The sequence below is a fragment of the Alligator sinensis genome, unplaced genomic scaffold (assembly GCF_000455745.1).
Source record: "Alligator sinensis unplaced genomic scaffold, ASM45574v1 scaffold61_1, whole genome shotgun sequence".
NCBI classification, from domain to species: domain Eukaryota; kingdom Metazoa; phylum Chordata; order Crocodylia; family Alligatoridae; genus Alligator; species Alligator sinensis.
Genome location: NW_005841986.1, coordinates 528,815 through 551,532, shown reverse-complemented (window position 1 = coordinate 551,532; position 22,718 = coordinate 528,815). Strand labels below are relative to the sequence as shown.

Genomic DNA, 22,718 nt, shown 5'->3' with positions numbered 1-22,718 from the left:
TCAGAGAGTTAAAGCTTGTTAGTGCTTAGTACCTTTTCTCACTGTACACACTTAAATACTGTAATCCTCATCTTTGGGGTGGGGGCAGTAAATGAAACAGCTTGAACACTTTCAGTTCTTTACTGCAAGGCAATTTTCCAGCTCTTTGATTAATTTTTTTGGCAAGTTAGAAAGCATCCTCGACCTATCTACTGCAGGGCCTACTATAATAGGATTTGTTCTTGGTTGAGCTGCTACATCGTAAATGTAATTAACAATACGATGGTCTTAGGATAGCAGCTTTCTGGGGGAACAGAAGCAAAGAAACAAAAACCTTCTTTGCCTGGAGAGAAATGGTTAATGTCTTTGCCCTTTGAAAGAGTGCAGCTGTTTGCTTTCAGAGCGCTTCTCACCAAGGAGGAAGCACAGCTGTGAAGAGGAGGAGGAGGTGTCATGCCCTACTGTTATCTGCAAGCAGATAGCGGGGGCTAGGGAAGGATGTATTTAATCTGACTGAAAGAAACCATTTCTGTAAATTCTCAACAGGACTGGAACAAGGAAGAAGCTTTGAAAGATGGATTTCTTTGATTAGTTTCTTCTGGCAACCTGATTAAAGTAAGCCCTGCTTGGCTCTATACTACACCAGAAAAAGCAGGGAAAGACCTTTGTTTCCACTTTGGAGAAGTGCAACTCTATTAAATACCAATCTGTTGTATTAGCAGATGATAGAATCTATCTCCCTGGATCATGGGACGGGGATGCAGCAACTGCTTTCTGCTCCCCTTTTTCAATGTACTGGAATATATTAATTAAAAAAATACTATTGATAGCTTAATCAAGTTAAATTAGCTATAGCTGTGGCCTGAGTTGTACCTTTCCACCTGAACATTTCCTAGATAAGAGTGTTGTGGGCAAGGTGAATGAAGTTTAAGAGTCTTTTCAATCACATATTTTTCATCTCTTGCATACTTTACCTCTGCGTGGCTTAGCTCTTGTAACATGGATGCTTTTAACATGTGGAACGTTTTGGAGACACCTCTATGTAATGCCATATGCACACGCTATAGAAATTGGAATTAACTTGAAGTAGTATGTGAAAATACAAACTTAAAAAGGAACAAAGCTTTATTTTGAAACCACCAATTCTGCTTAGCTCAGTGTTTGTACTGTGGATAGGATGGATAAGAGCCAGACAGGTATGTACAGAGCAGTATCAGAGTCAGTGGTTTATCTGTATCTCATGATAAGCAACAGGGGAAATGTCTGCAGATGTCCTATAGAAACTTCCCAGGAGCCTTGCAATGACACATGAACATGATAAAAATCCATTAAATACTTCATATGTTTTAAAGACTCTTTCACATAGTCTTTAGTAGGTAAATTGTGCCTGGTTGATTTTTTTTTTCTTCAGATAAAGTTCTTTGGGCAGATGTGATATCTTTTATTAGACCAACTAAATAGTTGGGAAAATTGTTCTTTGCAAGCTTTCGGGCACAAACACCCTTGTTCGGGCATCGGGAGAGTCTGCTGGTGTTATGTGTTCTTGGTGGTGGAACAAAATCCAATGTTGATTTTTCTACATTTGTAAGCTACTGAAAACATGCAAACTGTCAGATTGGGCCAGGCCAGGGCTGGACACGGGCACGGGCGAATCGTCCTGGGTGTCCAGGGCCTGGACAGAAAGGGGGCCTGAAAATGGTAGGGTTTTTTTCTGTTGTCCAATTATTATCATTATCTCTGGCGAAGGGGAGACTGATACTAAAAGTTTGCCTGGGGCTGCCAGGAGTCTAGGTACGGTACTGGGCCAGGCCAAAGGTCCATCGAGCAGACCGGTTATACTTTTGGTCTCTGTAACACCCTATGACAATGAGTTCCACACGTTATTATTTCCTACTCGATTAGTCTAGAATGTGATGAGCTGTATCTGTGCTTGCAGAGACATGTCAGCGTGGCTTTGCTGTATAGGCTTACGTTGTGATGATGCCAAGGCCTGTTGTGATATGTACTTGCTGTAATCATTTTTCATTTGGTCCTGTATCTGATCACTTTTCCCAAGTTACACCTCTTCATCAATTAAGAGACTTGATTCATATTTATCTTTCTGGAACAGAGCTCTCTCCTAAAGATGTTTTTTAATCGATGCATTCCACTTTCCTTTTTCATTGCAGTTCGTGCTGAGTGTCAGGCTTTTTGGGGATAAAAGCACCCTGGGAGTACAAAAGCACTCAGGGATGGACCCTCAGCTGCTGAGCTTTGCTCTGCTGCATGTTTGCTTTTCTAAGTGTGTCAGAACATCCCTTTTCAAGTATATGCGCTTCTGTCCAGTCACTGCTTACAAGCACCATCATTGGGGAAATAGAGTGAATTCCACAGTTTGCAAAATCAAATCCCTCTGTCAGTGTTACTTTTGGGTTAGTTATCCCATGACTCAGTGCCTCTGAGGCCACAGATGCACAAAAAGGGTTAGCTTGTAGAAAGTCAAACTGTCCTGATTTAAACACACCCCCCCCCTCAACAAACCTGCAAACAAATGAGGCAGCAGCTGGAAGAAATGTAGCCCTACCCCAGTTAAATCCCAGATAAGTCGCTGGCAATTTTTTCTCATGCTTTCACATGCCTGCCTTTCAGCACACTACCTGCCTGTTTCTCACCCTTTCAGATGCACACCTTTATGGACAACTGACACAAAGCAACTTGCTCCAGGCTGACGCTTCAAACTTTGCTTCCCCTTTTATGTGTCCACAACCACAGGATATATCTGTGCTGTGGCTGAATGTGTGGCTGTAACATGTATGGAGATGCCCAAACTAGATTAAAACTACATCGCTCAAGTACCAATAACAGGATGGCTATGGCAGCCTGGGGGGTTGGCAAACTGCAAAACCTGCCTGGCAGTATAACTGCACTGCCAGGTATCCACATGCACTGGGACACAGCTTGAATCAGGCAAACCACTCTTGCCTTATCCATGTTTGTCTAAAATGTGCTAAGCCCCTGTTGCCCAAATCCAAGTGCGCCAGATTGAATTTATGTGCAGTGCTAGAATACATAGGGGCTGCAAGGATGTATCCCAAATTCACTGGTGCTGTGCAAAGTGGAGTCTTTCTAGCAGCTGTGTCGTGAGCTAACTTGTCTTTTCTTAGTAGCCCCAAGGGCAGACAATAGCTTGCCATTGCATGTGGCTTTATGCGGCTAAATACAATGCTTGCTTTTGCACATTTATAACTGGGGCCAGGACATGGATCCACTGGAAGGATCTCTTGACTGCAGCCTGTTTGCGGTGAGAGAGGCTGGAAGACCTTTGCAGAAACATGTGCGAGACCTGGAGATGGAGAGCACTAAGCGAATGCCCAGGAGAGTTTTGGAAAACATGACAGATGGATGCTGTGATTGCCTGTCTCCAAACACACCCCAGTGCTTCTGGAGGAGAACGGTTTATGTGGCCTGGTGGGCTTGTATGGCTTTGTTTATATGGGATGGCCAGTACTGGCTCCAGAGCTTCTGCATGAGAAAATGTACCTTCGTGGAAGTGTCTGAAGAGTGTGCCCTTCTGAGTACACAGGTAATCGAGAGAGTCGATACCAATACAGAAGTGGGTTAGAAACTGGCTGTTTCAGACTGCTACAGATTCAAAGACAACCAAGTTGGTGTTGGCAGATCAACTGTCTGTCTGGTGGGGGTGGGGGTTTTGATAGTGTTATGAGAGTTGTTTACCTGGGCTAGGTACAGACTGAATCCAAATAGCCTGAGGCGGACTTGATCTAAGCTACGCAGTTTTCTGCAAGCGGCATAGTTTAGATCTGTAGCAAACAGAATGCACATTTGCCCTTTGGTGGAGGGGCAAATCTCAGACTGACTTCTACTTATTTTTAAACCAGTCTGTGTGCTGAATTTCTGTTCTCTTATGGGATTAGCCCAGGTTCCGATCACTTATACTGGTAAACATGTGATGTCTGTACCTGGCCCTGCAGGTTGTTGGCATCAGGAATGCTGTTTCTCTGGTCTGTCTTGGTCAGGGTAATTCTCTGTGTATGAGTGCTCTGGAAGGGAATCATCTGTCATGCCCATTGCTCCAAACCACCCCCCTGCCATGGGTTTGCTGGCAAAAAGCTCAGTCATGTATCATGTACAAAGCACCAACTGACTAATATGCTTGTCCAGAGTGTTACAAGATGTTAGTTCTGAGTGCTTGTCGTAAGACAGGGGCGTAGGTTGTAGCCGTGTTGGTCTAAGCACATAGGCAGACAAGGTTCTTTGGGTAAATCCGATAACTTTTTTATTAGACCAACTCAAATAGCTGGAAAAATTCTTCTTAGCAAGCTTTCGGGTACAAACTCCCTTCGTCAGGCTGAGGAAGCATCACTGTCGTAAGACAGTTACTTGTGGCCCCTAGCCTAATGCCAAAGGTCTCTAGTCTCTTTATAAATGGACCAAGTCAATTGTATGTAGCTATACAGATATCTACATAGCAAACATCCACACCACTACTAAATTATCCTAATCCTCAGCCCCCCTGCCATTACCAGATGTATTCTAGACTCTCTGGCACCATCCTTGTCTCAGCCTTAAGGGGATCAACTTTAACGCTCTGTTGTCACAAGCTCTCTAGTGCTGTCAATTGACATTTGGTGAGGCCTGCTTTGGTTAATGCTCTTAGCAAAGCCTTTGAGTAATGGGTTATTTTAACCAGTTCTCTAGCAAGGCCTACAAGGGATACATCTGAAATAGGAGGTGTTTTTCAGAGAATGGGGATTCCACATTGCACTGGGGCAAGGGATGGCACAGATATGCCCATGCTTTGTGTGCCTGAAGGAGCCCTGAAGCTCCCTGGCTCTGCAAGTCTTGATGGACCACAGGGGCAGCCTCACAAACATCACTTTAGGCAGCAGTGGCCAGGTGCACAAGGTCCTGAGATCTGGCATGTGCATGCTGGTGTCTTATTCTCTCCCAGAGAAGTAGAAACCAGTAGCATGGGGCACCTGAGGACTTCACCTGTTCCCTCCTGCTGTAGATTATGAACCTGAACTCATACAACCAGGGACCACATGGGCAATTCAGTTCTGTTCTCAGCAGTCGCAGGATAGTGGTAGAATGCGTGGGAGCATGTGCCTGGAACACTGCAGGTAGTGCTTCCTCTAACACTGTTTGCACACCAGTCTTGATTGTGGCCTGCTATGCCCTGAGCAGGTTTTACAAGGCTAGAGGTAGGGGACTTCTGGAGTGGACCCTGTATCTGCTCCTTAGTCAGTTTGCAGAACCTGAACGCACTCCCTAAGCAATAGGTATCCAGAGGCAAGGTGGGTCAGGGGGGCACACCATATATATTCACCTCCAGGTCACATATGGCAATTTTACTCATATATAATATAACATTTTGGGTAGTTTATACCAGCGGTTCCCAACTATTTTTTTGATGCGACCTGCTGCTGGAAGCAGAGTGCAGCAGGAGTGGCAGCGGTAGCCCGGAGGCAGGGAAGCTCCTGACACGCAGTGTGGCTCATTGTTTGTGTGTGGCGCTGCTGGCATTGCCCCCCAACCCTCATTTGGATCACGACCCGCAGTTGGGAACTGCTGGTCTATGTGGTCGGTGCAAATCTACCCTGCCTTCTGATCAACTGGTAACGTACTATAGTGGTCTGTGGATAGTGAAATACCACAGAACATGTTGCACTGATAGGTACCTGGAATTTAAAGTGCTTGTTAGACTTTTTTTTTAACTTCTGAGGAGTGAGGACTGCAACATTTACAGGGCATTTTCCTGATTAACTTAATGAATTGTGTTAAGTGACTGATTTTCATGGAGCACCTGAGTAAATATTTATTTAAATGCATCTCTATACTTGCTTGTTTGGTTACACAGGGTATCATTTTATGATCTGGAGTGTATTGTTCGATGTTCTTTTTTTAAAATAAACTTCAGTAACACTTTCTGTGATGCCTGCAGACTTCCATTTCCTTCCAATTGAGTGGAAAACAACAAGTGCTTAAACAAACACAGAACTTCATTAAACACACACATCCTCACAGAAAGGAAAAACTTTGACTGGCACCGTTGAACCTACAAACTGCTAACAAAGTCAATAAACTTGTTTTAACTATTGAACAAGACACTTGACTGGAAAACCAGAGAGAAACTCTATGGCATTATCCTGAAAGGCGTTAGGATTCGTCAACAATTTGGAGTATGGAGCAGAGATTGCTTATGGGTAGAACATCCACAGGGGAGGTCCTACCAGTACTTTGGGGGACAGGATTAGAATTAAAATTATCCTAACAGAGAAACCGTCTGAAATCGGTGAAATTCAAGAAGGGAAATATTTTGCACTCGTCTTTAGGAGAGAAAAATCAAATTCAGAATATGGAATGAATGGGTAGAGAAGCAGTACGACAGAGAAGCGGTGTGAGGAGGGGGAAGGGAAAGATGGGTGGGGGTCCGAGGCTGCAGCAGACAGGCACAACGGGGGTAAATGTGTGGGGGGCAGGTGGCGTGGGACAATCTACCACCCCACCACCTGCCCCCCTATCACTGCTTTCCTCATTGTAGTGGGGGTGGGAATTAAGATGACCGTCCAATGGATAGATTCTATGCTTGGAAAAATAAAATTAATTTACAAATTTTCCATGTATAGAATCTGATTGTTGGGTGGTTGTCTTAAATTCAAAGATGTCCTGGATTCAGGTAAATTCATTAGGACAGGGATAGTCCGGGATTATTTTATCTTGGCTCAGAGCAGGGGCATGGACTGGATGAGGTCTTGAGGTCCCTTCCAGTCCTAAACTTTGGTGAATCTGTGAACTAAAAGATAGGGTGGCTGTGATGGCATGGGCGCCAAAGTGCTCGGTTAACAGTTTAGAGGTTGCAGGTCTGAGGCTGCAGCAGAAGCATTCACAGCGTGGTCATGTCAAATACCTTGTCATGAGGACACCAAGAAAGGAACTATAAGACATGGCATGGACTGACTACAGAACGTAACGAGAACTGCTCTGCTCGTATTCACCTTAATTACTTACAAGTTCTACCCACCCCTCACTCTGTCAGAACCTGAGCCTGAAGCATTTTAAGACTTCTTTATCAGCAGGTAGGACGATGTTTCAGAGCACGGTCTGGGGTGTGGGGGGGCGGTGTTTTTATTACATATTATTTTATTTTAATATTTTTAACTGTCTTGTCTAATGTATCTGGTTTTTATTGTAAGCCATCTTGACCTTCTTTCAGGGAAGGCAGCATACAACTCTAATAATAAACTGAATAGAGAAAATAGAGATCTAATAAATACATAAAAAGCAACTGTAAAAACTCAAGTGGAGGAAAAATGCAGGCAGCTTGTGTGTATGGTCATGAGCATGTCTGCCTGCAGCCACCTTATTTCACTTCCCACCTCCTGCACTTGTGATGCAGCAATGTACAGGGGTAAGTAAGGTTTGCTTCTTCTCCCCTCCATGCTAAAAGAGTTGCCAAAAACCCAGGGAACCACCTGACTTGTCTGCAGGTTATGGTACTGCCTTAAGGAGTAGTGGATTGGAGGCTTGCAGTGTTTTTGGTGCCTAATGAAGCATGTGCAAATTGCAAGAGGCACATACTCATGAGTTTATGACAGAAACTGCAGCAGCCTGGCCCTGCAGCCTGCACCGAATCCAAATGTCCCTGCTCACACTCCTTCCATTAGCACCTTGAATTCTGTGGCTCTGTCTCTTTATCTCTGTGTTGATTGTACTCTTTTTTTTTTTTTGGCCTTTGCAGCAATAGCCTTGCACTTGGACATTTGGGGAGTACATGCTTAGCTTAGAAAAGCTGGGTTTAACTGGCAAAAGTTATACTGGAAATCTGGAATGTATGAGGAGGAAAATGAGGGGTCAAATGCTAAACATGGCAGTATAGTTTGCCGCCCACCTTCCAGAGGTTAGGGAGTGATGAAAGAAAGGTAGAACCTCTGGAAGATAAAGGAATAGGGGATTGTGAGAGTACTGGTGAAAGGTCATCTATATTCAATCTCTGTAACATGCAGCTATGCTGCAACCATGTGCAAACAGCAGTTGAGCCTGATACAGACCCAAAATCTCAGCCCAGCCAGCAGGCTCAAGCTGTAGTGGCCCAGGAAATTAGTAGGGGAATTTCAGTAGTCAGGTGGCTTGGGCAAGGACTGGAGTGCAAACACGTGTGCTTTACAGTGTAACTACTTGGGCAGTGAACCTGTATTGAGCTCTGTACTACTGCGGCTATGCTACCAGCAGTGTCAACTAATTTAAAGCTACATTTTTGACTGCAGGATAGATGCACCCAAAATCACATATTAAATGATTTAGGCCCTTCCCTAAAGATGAGTGCTGCTAAAATTTGTGAATGACTCTAGCAGTTAGCAGACCCATTTGTGATGGAAATTGGCTATGTACAGACAATCCCTGGAATAAAAAGGATGGTGATTAAAAAGTAAGGAAAGGTAGTTAGTTGTGTCAGACTGAAGTCAGTCAGAAGGCAGGGTAGATATGCACCTTTATAGACTAAGATAGATCAATCTGAGAGAGACAGCACACAAGCTTTTATGAATCCAGGTTCACTTCATCGGATGCCATGCATCTGATTAAAAAGTGGCTATTCCTATTCATGTGCAGATTCAAAACAAACCAACCCTCTCTCAAGTTCAAAGCACCCTTGAGTGGGACATTTGCATTAATTGTTGAATTGGAGCAATGAGTTTAGGAAGGAGAAGACTTGATGAATAGAGTGCAGGAGTAATAAAGTTTTGTCACCGTACAGGAACAGGTGTCACAAGAGACACTGCCCTGAGGGTTTCATAAAGGGAAAGGAAGGTATTTTCACTTGTCTACAAATGAGGTTTCAATAGAAACAAGCTTCAGCATGCTTAGAAATTGAAGCCAAATTCAACCCATTCAGCAAACAGGTTTGTAAATTCGTGATTTCAACTAAAACTTTTAACAGTTTGAGCAGTATTTGAAATCCCTAATGTTAGAAGGTGCTATTATGTTACAATGACGATGGACAGCTTTTCCAGATGGTGCGGTGCATTAACAGGAAACCGTGAGATTTGAATGAGCATAGAATTTGGCTCTTGGTTCAGCCTGTTTCCTTCCTCAGGAGTCATAAGTTTTTGATTTCCCTTTCTTTTGTTTCATCTTTTTTGCATGTGAGTACTTTTGTCTTATTTATAGCCAGGCTCCTTTCAATATCTTTCTTTAAAAAGAATACTTTTTAAGAAACCGTAGCAGAGACTGCAGGATTGTCACCAACCCATTTCAGGTATTATGGGTGGTTAGCCATCTTCTAGTTCTCTGCTTCACTAGCTGTATGTTGAGGAGTTAATTTAGGGTTTTTTGTGGCGATAGAGAAAAAAAAAATAGCATTCTGGGATACTTCCTGTTTTGGTGAAAAGAAAAGTGATGAGTCACTTTAGGATGCAGTTAAGGAATAGGATAAGACCAATCTAATTGCTAAAAACGTAATATATATTGTATAGTCCAAATTCCACCCTAAAACCTTTCTAGTATTTCAGATAGTTAACTTTCTGGGCTTTCGCTGTTTGCTTATGGGGGTTAAAGTGCAGAAACCACTGTTTCAGATTGAACCAACAGAGGGAATTGAAACGGGGTTGGACAAGCCGTAAAAGTGTATCTAATTTCAGTGAAGCCAGGCACTATGAGGTAAGCATCTCCAAATTGTTGTTTAATTCATGAAGAAGGGAATCTGAAGTTCTGAGGCACTTCTAAACAAATACAGTGAAGTGCTGTTGAAGTGACTCGGAAAGAGAGATTCCTCAAGAGTAAATAATGTTCAGGGTGATTTGAAAATCTACTGTTGCTAGAATACAAATCCATCTAAGAAGGAGCATCAAGTGCTGCCACCTGTATCTGTATGTGTGCTTCTTAAGAGTGGCATGTTATCTTTGCAGTTAAAATTGTTGTACATGCATTAATTTAAATGGCATGCATCTATCTATCTATCTTTTGGATTTATTCTGTGTAATTCTCCCTCTGAAAATACATGACTGATACAATTTCAGGTATGTTCCCTTTTTCATGCCCTCTACTTCATTCCTACTGCAAAGACTACTTTCTGTAGTTTCTAGGTATTTGCCAAAAGCAACAACGTACATCATCTGAACTAATTTATAGTCTGTACAAATAAGTAATTGGTAGCAATTGTTGCTGTTTGTAATTTTATTATCAAGTTATACAGTGTCTAATATGACTGACATGGCACCTATCTTCTGTTGCAATTACCCTTCACTGGATTCTGTTTGCCTTTTTTGAATTTCTGTATCTAACTTTCTTCATTCAAACTGATTGGCAAGCTGAAGCTCTTGTTTTGGCTGCTTTTGTGACAGCTTATCTGGAAACTGCCTCTGGGTCTGTTACAAAATATGTGATTGGTTGTTCAAGGCTGAGCACTCCTAACTGAAAGAAAAGAGACAGTGCTCATACTATAATTTCCACTCCCTCCAATTTTTTTTCTCAATTTGTAGCCTTGGGCAAGAAGTTTTGCTGAAAGGCATCTAATGGAACCTAGTTCAAGTTTGTGCTGTCACATATTTCAGCAAACCTATAAAGCAACAAGCCCAGAGGCAACAAATTACTCATCAAACAGCCGTGTCTGCATGTGGATTCATTCTTTATTATTGATTAATGCAAGAATGGATTTGCATTATTTTAGGTCCTGGATAGACGCACAGTATTAGTGGATAACTCCTGCTCTGGAGAGCTTGCAGTTTAAACAGACACGCAGAGGATGGATGGAGGGGTGTAACAGAGTGAATTATATCGTGGCAGCAAACTTTATATTAGTTCCAGGGTCTTTTTGGGTGGGTTTAGAGAAGATGGAATAAATGAAGGGAGGAGTATGTGGACACTGAGAGGTAGAAGAAGATGTTGCAGCAGAAGAGGGTCAAAGGCTTGTCAAAGGAGGGAAGGGACTGGAGGAAATTGTACCTCAGTGCAGGAGAACCCAAAACTAGTTAAAAGTATGGAACATTTCTAGCGGTCCCTGTTTTGGCTGCTTGCATTTCTGCACTACAAACCTCTGGTCTCCAGCTGTTCCTTGCTGTAGTCTTTCCTCAAGACCACATTGTGGGCAGTGTGGAGGTATCACCGGTGGGGAAAGGAGTCTCCAGTTCACACTTCTGAGTCCAGGAAGTACCAAAAGAGGAATGACTGAGGCTGGGTCTAATATTTACGCCTTTCTCCTTGTGCAGCAATTCTTGCTTTGATACTTGGCTTAACTCCTATTAAACCTCGCCCCTTTACACTGTGTGTCTTGTTGGTGGCTAACATTTTAAGTGTTGTACAGGCAGTCCTCAGACTTACGACACAGTTGATTCCTGAGAACCGCGTCTTAAGTCAAAATCCTGTAACTCGGAAACGATTTTCCCATAGGAAACAACGTTATAAATGGGGGACTGGTTCCTGAACCAAGGTCCGATACCCGATATTCACCAAAAATAACCCAGAATTTTGTACTAAATCAATTACAGATGAGTAATATAGCTACATTAATGTAGTTATATTGCAAATAGCAATCATATTGATTTGGAAGGACTTTTTTGAGGTGACTTGGCTGGACTTTTTGAAGGGCTCCTGGTTGGTTTTTTTGAAGGGTCCTTGGCTAGAGTCTTCTCAGGAGTCCTGGCTGCAGGTTTTTCTGGAGTCTTGCCTGCTTTCTTAAAGAAAGTATCCAAGGAAGTTGGGACAGACAGGAGATGGGCGCCGCAGCGAACTTATTCGCTGGCATGGTGTCGGATCAAGCGTTGTAAAGTCGAAACTGAGGCCAGAACGTTGAAGCGGCGTCCATTTATAAATGTTGTAAGTGCGAAACGTTGTAACTTGAAACGTTGTAAGTCGAGGATTGCTTGCATTATAAAATGAAGAAGCAATTTCAACACGGACTGAAACTTGCTCCAGATATCTTTCTATGACGCTTTGTGATAGCGGGAGATTACAAGCTCTTTTGAACTCTGTGTATTCACATAAACCACTTGCTCTTGTTTCTGTCCCGCCACAAGGACAGAGGTCAGTTTCTCTTTTCAAGGCACCTGCTTGTGGCAGTCCCAGCTAATTGGGACTGTTTAATTTTGTGATCAGAGTATTTCGTTGTCAGTCTTTATAGAATCATTAGGCAGCAATTAGCATTAGTCACAGTCTAAAACTGAGTTTGCATGAAGGAATATCCTTAAAGTTAATTTATAGTCTTTGGCTGGTTCTTGAAGCTTGCTGTATTGCTGTCTTCAATTTTTATGACCCTGCCTGAATGTTGGATGAGGCCTTCCTCTATGATGTGGTTTAGAAGTAACGTATGCAAGAGCTGACGCTCAGCTGTGCAGTGTAACATCGAGATCAACCTCTTGTGCAGAAAGGCACAGCTTGGTTTAAGCTAATGGTGCCATGATTAGTGTAATCCTAAGACTTGGCAGGCTTTGGTAGACCTTGGAAAAGGCACTTGGGTTGCAGATGAAATGCAATAGTACTTCTCTGCTTTACAGCAGGGTTACAAGGATTTTCTTCTTCTTTCCTTGCTTGTCCCATCTCAACGGGGTCGCTGTTGCAAATCCTGGCTCGCCACCGGCTTCAGTCATACGTGTCGTCGTGTTCTTCCAACTCGTCCTTTCTCACGTCCCATCCCATCTTCCATCTTCCTCCTCTTCTTCTTCTCCTTGCTAGTGTCGTTTCGGTAACTTCTTTCCCCGTGTATTCTCCCGGACTCCTTTAAACACGTCCATGCCGTGCCCGTCTTCTTTTGCACTTTCTTTGATGGCTCTGCTACGTTCGCCGATCCTCTGATGCAGGTATTCCCCGCTTGATCCATCTTCGTCACTTCACACGTCCATTGGCGCATTCGCATCCTGGTCCCGTTCAATCTCCTTTCTCGAGTTTCTTCTTCGGGGGCCACGTCTCCGCGTTGCAGAGACTTTCCCCTTTCATCTTATATTCCTTCCACTGATGCCCAGTTCGCCCACCCTGCCGTTATTCGATGGCTCGGCTCTTCGTCTAACTTGTTATTCCGCCGAACAGCACTCGACCTCGTCAACGTTTCGAACGTTTCTCATCCACGATCGCGTTTCCAACGTCCAGAGAAATCACAAAATTATGAGAGGACACGTGCGGTAAAGATTGTGAGGTTTATGGTGAAGGAAGACGCGTACAGGCGGTTGGTCATCGCTGACCAGGTCTGCGTTGAGTGTTTCAGCCGTCCAAGCGCTTTGTTTTTGCTAGGGAAGTCCAATTGTCCACCCTGGGCGTGTTAACGTAGACATCGTTATAGTGTCGCGTCCAGCAGAGGCTTTTGTCCATGAGGAGGTTGGGGATGCGCCGTGCGTCTTGTTGCTGGCTAACACTTTGTTTCTTCATTTTATAATACATTTAATTTCAACACAGTGGAAGGTCCTGGCTAGAGGGTCTTGCACCGGCTTCCTTGGGAAAGCAGCCGCCAAGCGGGCTCTGGCAGGGTGGCTGTATTAAGCCGCAGAGGGCTGGTAGGGGAGCAGCCCCTCATGGGGCAAGATGGCGCCGCCTCCCCGCCACGTGAGGAAATGAGGGGTGGGTATTTTCCCGCCCTCCCCCACGCCGTCCAATCAGAAGGCGGGAGAGGCGGGACGCCAAGCCTCCCCCCCCCCGCTTCCACTCCCGTTGTCCAAGTAGCCAATCAGCGCCTTTCTGTCCCGCCCATCAGACCCGGCAGCCAATGGGACGGCGGGTTCTTCGCCCGCTTAGCCAATCGGAGGCCTGTTTGCAATGTTTGCCCCCGCCTCCCGCACCAAGACGGCGGGGCGGATGGCGGGGCGCGTCGGCGGCGGGCGGCAGCGGGGCCCTGCGTGCGGGCGGAGGCATGACCCGACACCTGGGCGCCGGCTCCTCCTCACAGGGCTCTCCCGCCGGGCCGCCCCGCCGCCATTTTAAGCCGGCGGCTGCGGAGAAGGAGGGCGCCGGAGACGGCAGCAGGTACCGAGGGTGGCACTACCCAGCATGACCTGCGCCCAGCTTTCAGGGGGAGTCCTGGGGTCCGTTTCCCAGCATGCGCTGCGCCCTGCCCTTGGGGGTCCACTTCCCAGCATACACTGCGCCCAGGCAGCAGGGGGAGCTCCCTGCCAGCCCTGGGTGCTTTCCTTCTCCCCGTTGCTGGGGGAGATGCAGCAGTGTTTTGCAGGGAGGGTGTAACAGCTCCCCTTTGGGTGGGCAGGGGTGCTTTGTGTCTCCCTGTGGCCTGTATGTGCTGCTTTCCTCCCCAAAGGAGTGGGGCTTTCCCTTGTTTGCAGGAGGGGCAGACACCTGTGTTCTTCCAAACTCCTGCCCTTTGAAACCAGACAGGTGCCTTCTGGCTGCCAAGGTGCCCCTCTGGCTCAGGAGATAACTTAATTTCCCTTTTTCATGCGGTTCTGGTTTGCTGCTAATGCCTTCGCTGCCCCCAAGCTGTTCGTCAGGGCTAGCTCTCTTTCTGAATGGCTTGTGTTAAGCTTCCTAATAACAAGTGCTGGTGGCAAATTATAGTAGAGATGATATCTGTTAGACCAACAAGATTTTTGCCAAAAAAACTTCCTTAATTGCAAGCTTTCGGGCACAAACACCCTTCATTGGGCGTTGGAAAAAAATGTGTAAAAGTTCTCCTGGGTAGAAATGAAAGTTCGTATGGTAAATTAGGCAGGCCAGGTTTTTTAGGTGGAAATCTTTTTATTAGACCAACTGAGTAGTTGTAAAGAACTTTTTTTCCAAACTTTTGGGTGCAATCACCCTTCTTCAGGCACAGGGAGTCTCTGCTGTACTGAGATGTCCAAGGAATGAAAGAAACTAAAAGTGTGACTGGATGTCAGTGAGAGTAAATTAAGCGCTTTTATTTTTTTGGAAAGTTGTGATGGCCGGCTCCCTTTCTTGGTATCGGTTTGGTGCTGGGCTTTGAGCACAGTGCGAGATGGTGGCTGAATGACAGCAAGGCATCCTGGACAGATGTGGGAGCAAATGAAAAACGATGGTTGAATAAAAACCAACCTGGTGTCAGGAAGTCAGTTGAGTTTGAGCCTTGAACATCTGTGTAGAAATTGCAGCTCTCAATTTGTTCTGTGTAGCCTATGCAGGCCTTAACAGCTCAGGTTAAACGAAGCAAATTTCTGGTTTTGAATTTTCTTTTGGCCCAGATGAGACTAGTCCCAGTGCACGATATTTGAGGAGGAAGGTGGGAAGGGGGAGAGAAGAGGAGCAAAACTAGAAGGTTGTCACAAATGACAAAACTTTAATGCAGTGTGGGGATATCCTGGCAGTTGCTGGGATTTTGAGCTGGGCAGTCCTTGACAAGATAGTTCGTTGTGTCAGGTTTGACCTAGAAACCACTATACAAAGCCCAAGCAAAAGTCTCTGTTATGTAACTAATGCCCATCTGCAATGATAAGGAGGAGACAGTCTTAGATAAAGGATGCTTGAAAACAAAAGCAGAATCAGAGGACTAGGGCAAAGAGCTAATTTTAATATTAAAAATCACACCCCTAGGTGGGGAGAAAGTATGCTAATGAAACATACATGTATGTAAATGAGATACATAGCTAAAACACAGGTATAGAGACATGCTCAGTAAAGAACTCCTTGCGTCACTCCCTCATAACCAATTAGCAAACACGAATGCTTATGAAGGTCCAATACTCCCATAGAAAAGATGCTTAGAATTAAGAATCGGTGTGCTTGTTACGTGAAATTATTCTGCTTGCACCTTGTATTGCTAGCAATAAATCTTCTTTATACTTTCACCCCTGGTATCTTTATTGGCTTTTGCATACCGGCACGATCCCAGACTTGAGCTGGGGCTCAACAATTGAACAAAATTTTTTTGCCCTCGTCATGATGGAGCAAGTTGTGGTGGGTAGAAGTAGATAACACCTTTCCCCTCTTATTTCCTCTGGTGTTTTCTTTTTCCTGTCTCAGTGCTGTATGTTATGGAGGGTGAAGACCAAGTGCTCAATTCCTGTTCTATACTGCTTCCTGCCTGGGAAAGTGAAACTAATCTGTGTGTGGAGAGGGCGGGTGGTGTTCTCTCTGTGAATATTTTTGCAGAAAGTGATTGATTCGAGACACTGTGTTAAGACCATGACCAGGGTGCAGATGTGATGTTCTTCCATGTTTCATATATACACTTGTAGAGGGTTGTGTTCAAGATGCATCATTGTGGTTCAGAGTAGATATGTTTCATCCTTGGTCTCATTTTGTGTTGCTGTGCTTTATCTGATGAGCTAGTAGACTTGCTGCTACTACAGCTTTCTTCAGACGAAACATGGGTGCAGTTGACTAGGAGTAGCATGGTTATAAATAGTAAACACTTTAGCAGGTTTCTTGATCTTTGTTGGGTTTAAGTTGTGTGTGTCCCCCAATGAGCTTGTCTTCCCCCACAGTAGTGTGTGGTGGTTGAGCTTTTACGAAGGGGGGAAAAAAAAAAGAATTTGTCTTTCATTTGATATCAAGAGTGTCAGGTAAGATCAGTTGCGAGTTTGCCATTCTCTCCCCCCTTGCTTTTTGTGGTATCCTGTTGTCTCATGTAAATTGAAAAGGGATTTTTAAAAAAAAAAAATCTTGCTGGCAAAGGCTTTTTTCCCTCCCTAAAAATGTAGATGAAAGTTAAATAAGTGTTTTATAAAAATTCTTTAAAAGTTTTTAATTGAAAATCCTTTCCACTGTCAATTAGTCATTTTTTCCAGTCTTTTAACTTCCTCTCAAGTAGGTTAAAATATTAGTTAATTGCTTTTAGAACCTAAATTTTGGTAATTCTCAAGATTTTAAGTTTAAACAAGAATTTAGGCCAGGCCTGAAAATGAAAGTAAAGAGCAAAGGTAAAAGTTTCTAAGCGGTGCTGTATTAACTACTGTATTGGCTCAGAGGCAGGATTTCAGCAGAACATAAGAGGTAGGCTCAGATGGACAATGAGGGGCTCTAAAAAGTGAAGACTAGTATGTGTCTGATGCAGGTGATCAAGATTTAGCAGTGCCTTTGGTTTCATAATAATATAATTGACAGCAGTTTCTTTTGAATGAAGCATTTCCATTTTTTTCTGTATGTTGGTTAAATGAAGTATTGCCTTGACTGGCAATACATGCAAAATGAATATGTTTAACTCCTTTATGGACCTAACTATAGCAGAAGCAAATATGCCTGTTATTTCATTAATAGTCACTCGTTGAGCAGTTTAGTTGGCTTTGCAAGAGGTGGGTGGGAAAGGGATACAGGTCCTTCCTAGCAGGATTAGTGAAGGGTCACAAGAATGCTATCCTTTAAAACTAATTAGTTGCTCATTAGTTTTTATGTAATAATTTGTCATAAGGAGACACAACATGGGCAGCTCCTAGCTTCTTCCTTCTCCTCCCTTTACATTTGTGGACTGATCTCCTTCAGTTCCCATTCTGTTTCCTTGTAGTTCAGAGGGAGTGTGCTGCAACTACTATTTGAGATGCAGCTGGCAAGGGACCTACAAGGCAATAAAGAAAGGAGTCTGCAAGTATGTCAGAAACAAGGAAGACCAGAGAAACCTTAGGTCCCTTATGGACTGCGGAAGGCAATCTAGTTACAGATTAAACATGTCAGCCTTCTCTGCTTCATGCCATTTTACATTTTAGTTTTCACAAAGAGTCAGCTACCAGATGAGCGCAGTTAGCAGCAAGAGTAGGGAAGGAGACAAACAGCCTAAAGTAATGGCAGAGCAGGCTGGGGATTACTTTGAGAAGCTAAATGCTTTCGAGTCTGGGGCTGGCTGGGATGCCTCTTTGGGTACTGAAGGAATTGGCTGAGGTAATTTTGGAGTCACTGACTATCCTCTTTGATTTGTGGAGGCCAGGTGAGATTCCAGATGACAAGAAAAGGGCAAGTATAGTTGCTATCTTTAAGAAAGGGAAGAAGGAGGATCCAGGGAAGTACTGCCCTGGCAGTCTCATCTCTATACCTGGAAAGAGCATGGAGCAGGTCCTCGAGGAATCCATTGTGAAACACCTGGAGAAGAACAAGAACAAGGTACTCAGGAGCAGTGAGCATGGATTCAGTAAGAGCAAATCATGCTTACTCATCTGATTTCCTTCTGTAATAAGGTGACAGGCTCAGCAGATGGGGGAGCAAAAATCTAAAACTCTTATTTCAGATATGATACCTTTTATTGGTGCTCTCATGAGATTTTCATTAGCAGACCAAGGAAATACAGACTGGATGAAAGTACTGTATAGTGAATGCATGTCAGGTGGGATCATCATACTCAGTGAATAGTTATCAGTGGTTCAGTGTCTAGTTAGGAGGAGGTATCAACTACTGCTTCCATGGCTTACCTTTTTTTGGCAGGGGGCATTCATGTGTTACCCTTTCAGTAACAAAGCCACACAGAACTGGAGAGAACAAATTACAGATTGTCACCTGTATGCTTTTGTTTAACAGTGCTAGGTTTTTCATTATATATTTTTTAAGGATATGGTAGTGCTGGGGTCTCATTGCTCCTGCTTGTTTAGGGCTTCATTTTAAGAGAATATACAATGGGGCAGCTTTCTCTGGATATTTCTTGATAAAATCTTTTGAGAACCTGCCAGTCTTAAAAATGATTTGAGAGTCTGAATGTCAGCAGGGGAAGGCAGTTTACTCTCTGCTGATCAGGGCTGCTTTTAGGGGGGTGGTTAAGGTAACTTTTAAAAAAGACCCCTCCTGTTCACACAGTTGCACTGATTTTGTAGAGAAGTAAGGCTGGAATGAACTGTCAGTTGTTATTGCTAAGTTTGTCTTTGCTTTTTAAAGATAAATCACAATTTTGTTTACACCTAGCAAAAACATCCTTTAGTGCTTTTACCAACGCAGTGACAGTTACATTCCCTTTTGGCAGCAGCCGTCTGGCTTACAGAAAAACCTGGGTGAGTGCCTCCAGATACAGCTGCCTTCTCACCTCTGGCTTCTTTATTATTAATTCCTTCCAGGAAGAGCACATACCAACTGCAGAGACTTCCTCAGCCTGATCAAGGGTGTTTAAACCCAAAAGCTTGCTAAAACACTTTCCAGCTATTTAAGTTGGTTTAATAAAAGATACCAGATTTACCCTAAGAACCTTGTCTGCTTGTTGATAACAACACATTCCAACTTACAAATGCCTGTTAGCACAACTAGTCAAAGCTTTCAACTTTTTCAGGGTCTGTGACTTTAAAATGCCACTAACAACATTTTTTTTTTCTTTCTTTCAAACTTACCTGAACAATGAACAGTATATCTAGTAAAGGGTTCAATTCCTGAGTAATGGGTACTTGGAATAGTTTACCATTAAACCCTTCTAAAGTCAAAAAAGCCTGTGAACTTCCAGTTTCCATTTTTGCTTGGTTCTGCATGTATTTTGGAACTGGATGCCCCTGTATCAATTGCATTTCATACTGGCATCACTTAATGGGATTTGGGGTCATCCCCAAGCATCCAGGCTGAATGTAACTGGGATACATGATTCCAGGGTTGGGCTTTCTTTATGCAATGATGCTGTCTTTTTTTTCCTTTAGTATAGGGGGGAGAAGGGGCAGAAGGAGCTGTAGCTGCACAGGTGATTGCCAGTTATCACAGCCTTAGTACCTTTATACTTGCTGAGGTTTTGGATTAATTTTTTTATAGGAGGGATTTACTCAATTAACTGGTTTGTTATCTCACTTCTAGTTTTGTGCCTTTACTTTGTGGGCAAGTTCCTCCCTTTGTTTTCAAAGGTTACACCAGCTATTTGTTTGGGTTTTTTTTCCTGCTGCTCTGCTTTGTTGAACTGGGATTTCCCTTTCTAAATTGGCTTACTTATAAGAAGGCTACTAATGATTTGTTCCATTAAACCCTTCAAACTACTTTCTTCTTGCTTGTTTTTAATTGTGAGAGGGTTTTTGTCCATTATTTACCATTATAAAGGAAGCACTCCTATTCATTAACATTGGTTTTCTTGGCACCTCTCTTTGTATCAGATTTTTGAACTGCATAGAGACAGTTTTAGCTGTATGAGTGGTAACGGCAACAGAGGAGGGGGTGCTGGGTAATTTTAATCTTTCCATGGTGGAGCTGAGGGTTTGCCTTGGTTTCCCTTAGTTTGTCCACAGCAGAACTGCTGACAAGGCTGGCACACCATGAAAAAAATAAAACCATTTCTGTTGTTTTGCTTTTTATACTGTAGCATTCTACCTCGTGCCCCTACCCTGAGGGGATTAACTGGCTTTTCCTTTTTCTTCCCCTCCTGGTTACTCTTTAGAGCTTTCTGCTTTATTTCATAGCTGTCTCAAATTTCCATGCTTCTTCATCCAAACACATTTGCGTACATGCCAGAGGGCTGGACTAGATGACCTCATGAGGTCCCTTGCAGCCCTACTGTCCTCTGATCCTGTGACCGGCATGAAGTGTTAAACATGCTTTGGCAATGGGCATTTGAAGCTAGATGGCCAGTGGAACATGAAACAGTTGTAAAACAGCAGGGATGAAGAATAAGAAAAATAACAGAGTTTAGATGTTCCTTTCTGTCTTGCCTGTTAGACTTGGGGTTTGCAAGCTCTGTCACTTTGAGGTGTATGGTGCTACACCAGGGAAGCAAGGAGTTACGCTGCTGACTGTGGCGGGGATTCAAAGAACATAAATAATTCTTTGGGTTTTTTTAAGCTTCAAGCTATGGGAAAGATAAGTTTTACATTTGTCTTGAGTTAAGAACATAGGAAGTCTGCTCCAAAATGCCGGAATTCCAGCATGTTGCAGCAGACTCAATTATCACACTCTAGAAACCTCCAGTGCCACGTGTATTAGCATCCCTGTGGTAAAAAGTGTGCGGGGGGGCACTGTAAACTAGTGCCCTGCCACCATTTTTCAGTGCAGGGGCACTGATGCTCAGCATGGGTCTCAGAGCTGTGTTAATTAAAGCGTTTCCCCACCCCCTATGCCTCCCAGAGCATGTGGATAAATGCCCTAAGTGTGCATTCTGGTTTTAACTACTGGTGCTATGAACTTGGGCCTCAGTTCAGCAAAACACACTTGTATCCTTAACTATAAAATATGCAAATAGGCACATTGACTTCAGGCAGCAAATCCCTTGCTGAATTGAGACAGTGGGCCTCAGTTGAAAAGTCCAGCCTAAGTACAGCATAATAATCCATGTTTTGCTACTTAATTGAAAGTAAAACAAGCAGTCACTAAATTTGTAAAGATGCAATCTCAATACAGGCATTTGGAAATTTAGAATGGCAATTCTAAACAAATTACTTCAGACTCCTAGCTTCCTTCTGCATTCTAATTCACTCTGATCAATATGCTTGAAAGTACATAGTGCTGGCATAGTCATCTCCAGGAAACCACTTTAACAAAAGGCCTATGTCAAAATAGGCTGCATGTCACACTTACAATAGGCTGCATGCCACACTTCCTCTCCTGAGAGCATCTTGCTTTTTTTTCTAAAGAAACTCTTGCAGATAAGAGTAATTGCTATCTTACTAGTCATTAAGCTTCTTGACTTCACAAAGAAAATCAAGGTCATTCCCTAACTCAGATTTAGATTAGAAACCATGTGCTATTTAGATCCATCTTCTGTAAGAAAAACACATTTTGCCACTTTCAAATTTATTGAAAGGGAGTACACATGCATTTATTTATATACTTATTTTTGAGCTTGCAACTTATTTTTCTAAGGTAAAGAATGTAATTCCATTTGTTTGCTGTGTTTGGGGTTTTTGTTGTTGTTGTTGTTGTTTTTTTTTTAAGTATAGATATAGATGTGCAAGTCTTCCACTGGGGAAATATGGTCTCATCCTTATCACTTAAGCAGCATAGGCTGGTGCACAGAACCTGTTAGATGACAGAGCGTGTAGTGGCCAGGGCTGCTAAGACTCGTGTTACTACCTTTGTGGGGGTTCTCTCATCCCTTATTGGCACTACACCCATGAAAAAGCCAAGCAGTCTGTGCCACGTTGAAATGTTCAGTAGTTTCAGAACACTTCAGCTTACTCTTGAAACTGCATAATAAGTAGTTGACAGCAATTAAATAGGTGATCAGACTATGGTTTATAAGCCACATGCAGCTGCCTGGCACTTAAAACATGGCACCTGAGGAAAGAAGTGGCTAAATAAAAACATTTGAGGTGTATTCAGGCCGCACAAGTCTGGCCTCTCCCCTGCCGTCTGCGAGTCGAGCAAAATGGCCTTACGTGCCATGTTCTGGCACATGTGCGGGGGGTTGCTGATCCCTGATCCAGCCCCTTAGAGCTAAATTTTGCGTGTGAGTAGGCTGTATGTACTTCATCTCCGCAGAGTCACCGAGCAGGACTCTTCTCTGTTGCTTTGGAATGTCAGGCATCAGGATGGAAAGCAGGAAGCCTCCTGTGTTTTTGCTGCTGGCATCCAAGTAGCAGTCAAAGATGTGATGGTGCCTGTTCCAGTGAAAAGTTCCCTGCTCTGCAGTCGTGCCAAGGGTCACTGCCAGGTGATCCAATTGTAAAGTCAAAAGGACAGTCAGAAGTGGCTGGATGCGATGCAACCCTTTGGGGGATTGCCCACATCTGAAATGCTCTGCTGCCAAAGCTGTCCATGGGCCAGTCCAGTAGTACCATGAGCTGCAGGTTGCTGCTCCCCTGTCCTAGACAGGAAAAATAGTAGGATCAACTTCATCGTAGCATTTCTATAGTGTCACACACAGAATATATTAATAAGTTAGAGAAGATGGGAGGTAGTGCTAGTATTGGAAGGACCTAGTTAAAGGGGAATAGCGAAAGGTTGTGTTGAAAGAAAATACTGGACTGTGGAAAAAATCG

At 43.6% G+C, this 22,718-nt stretch overlaps 1 protein-coding gene across 5 annotated transcripts in view; it reads left to right on the top strand.

Annotated features, from left to right (window-relative positions):
• Nucleotides 1-487: 487 nt before the first annotated feature.
• Nucleotides 488-22,718, top strand: part of SLF2 (SMC5-SMC6 complex localization factor 2) — a 54,459-nt gene continuing 32,228 nt past the window's right edge. For 2 of the 5 annotated variants that reach the window (XM_025201209.1, XM_025201208.1), the window contains exon 1: nt 13,734-13,923. In XM_025201209.1, the coding sequence (XP_025056994.1) occupies nt 13,811-13,923 (113 nt within the window). In that variant the 5' untranslated portion in view covers nt 13,734-13,810. Of the gene's footprint in view, nt 595-8,400; nt 8,880-9,299; nt 9,637-13,733; nt 13,924-22,718 lie in introns of those variants that run through there. The other 3 variants (XM_025201211.1, XM_025201212.1, XM_025201210.1) reach the window with 3 other exon arrangements.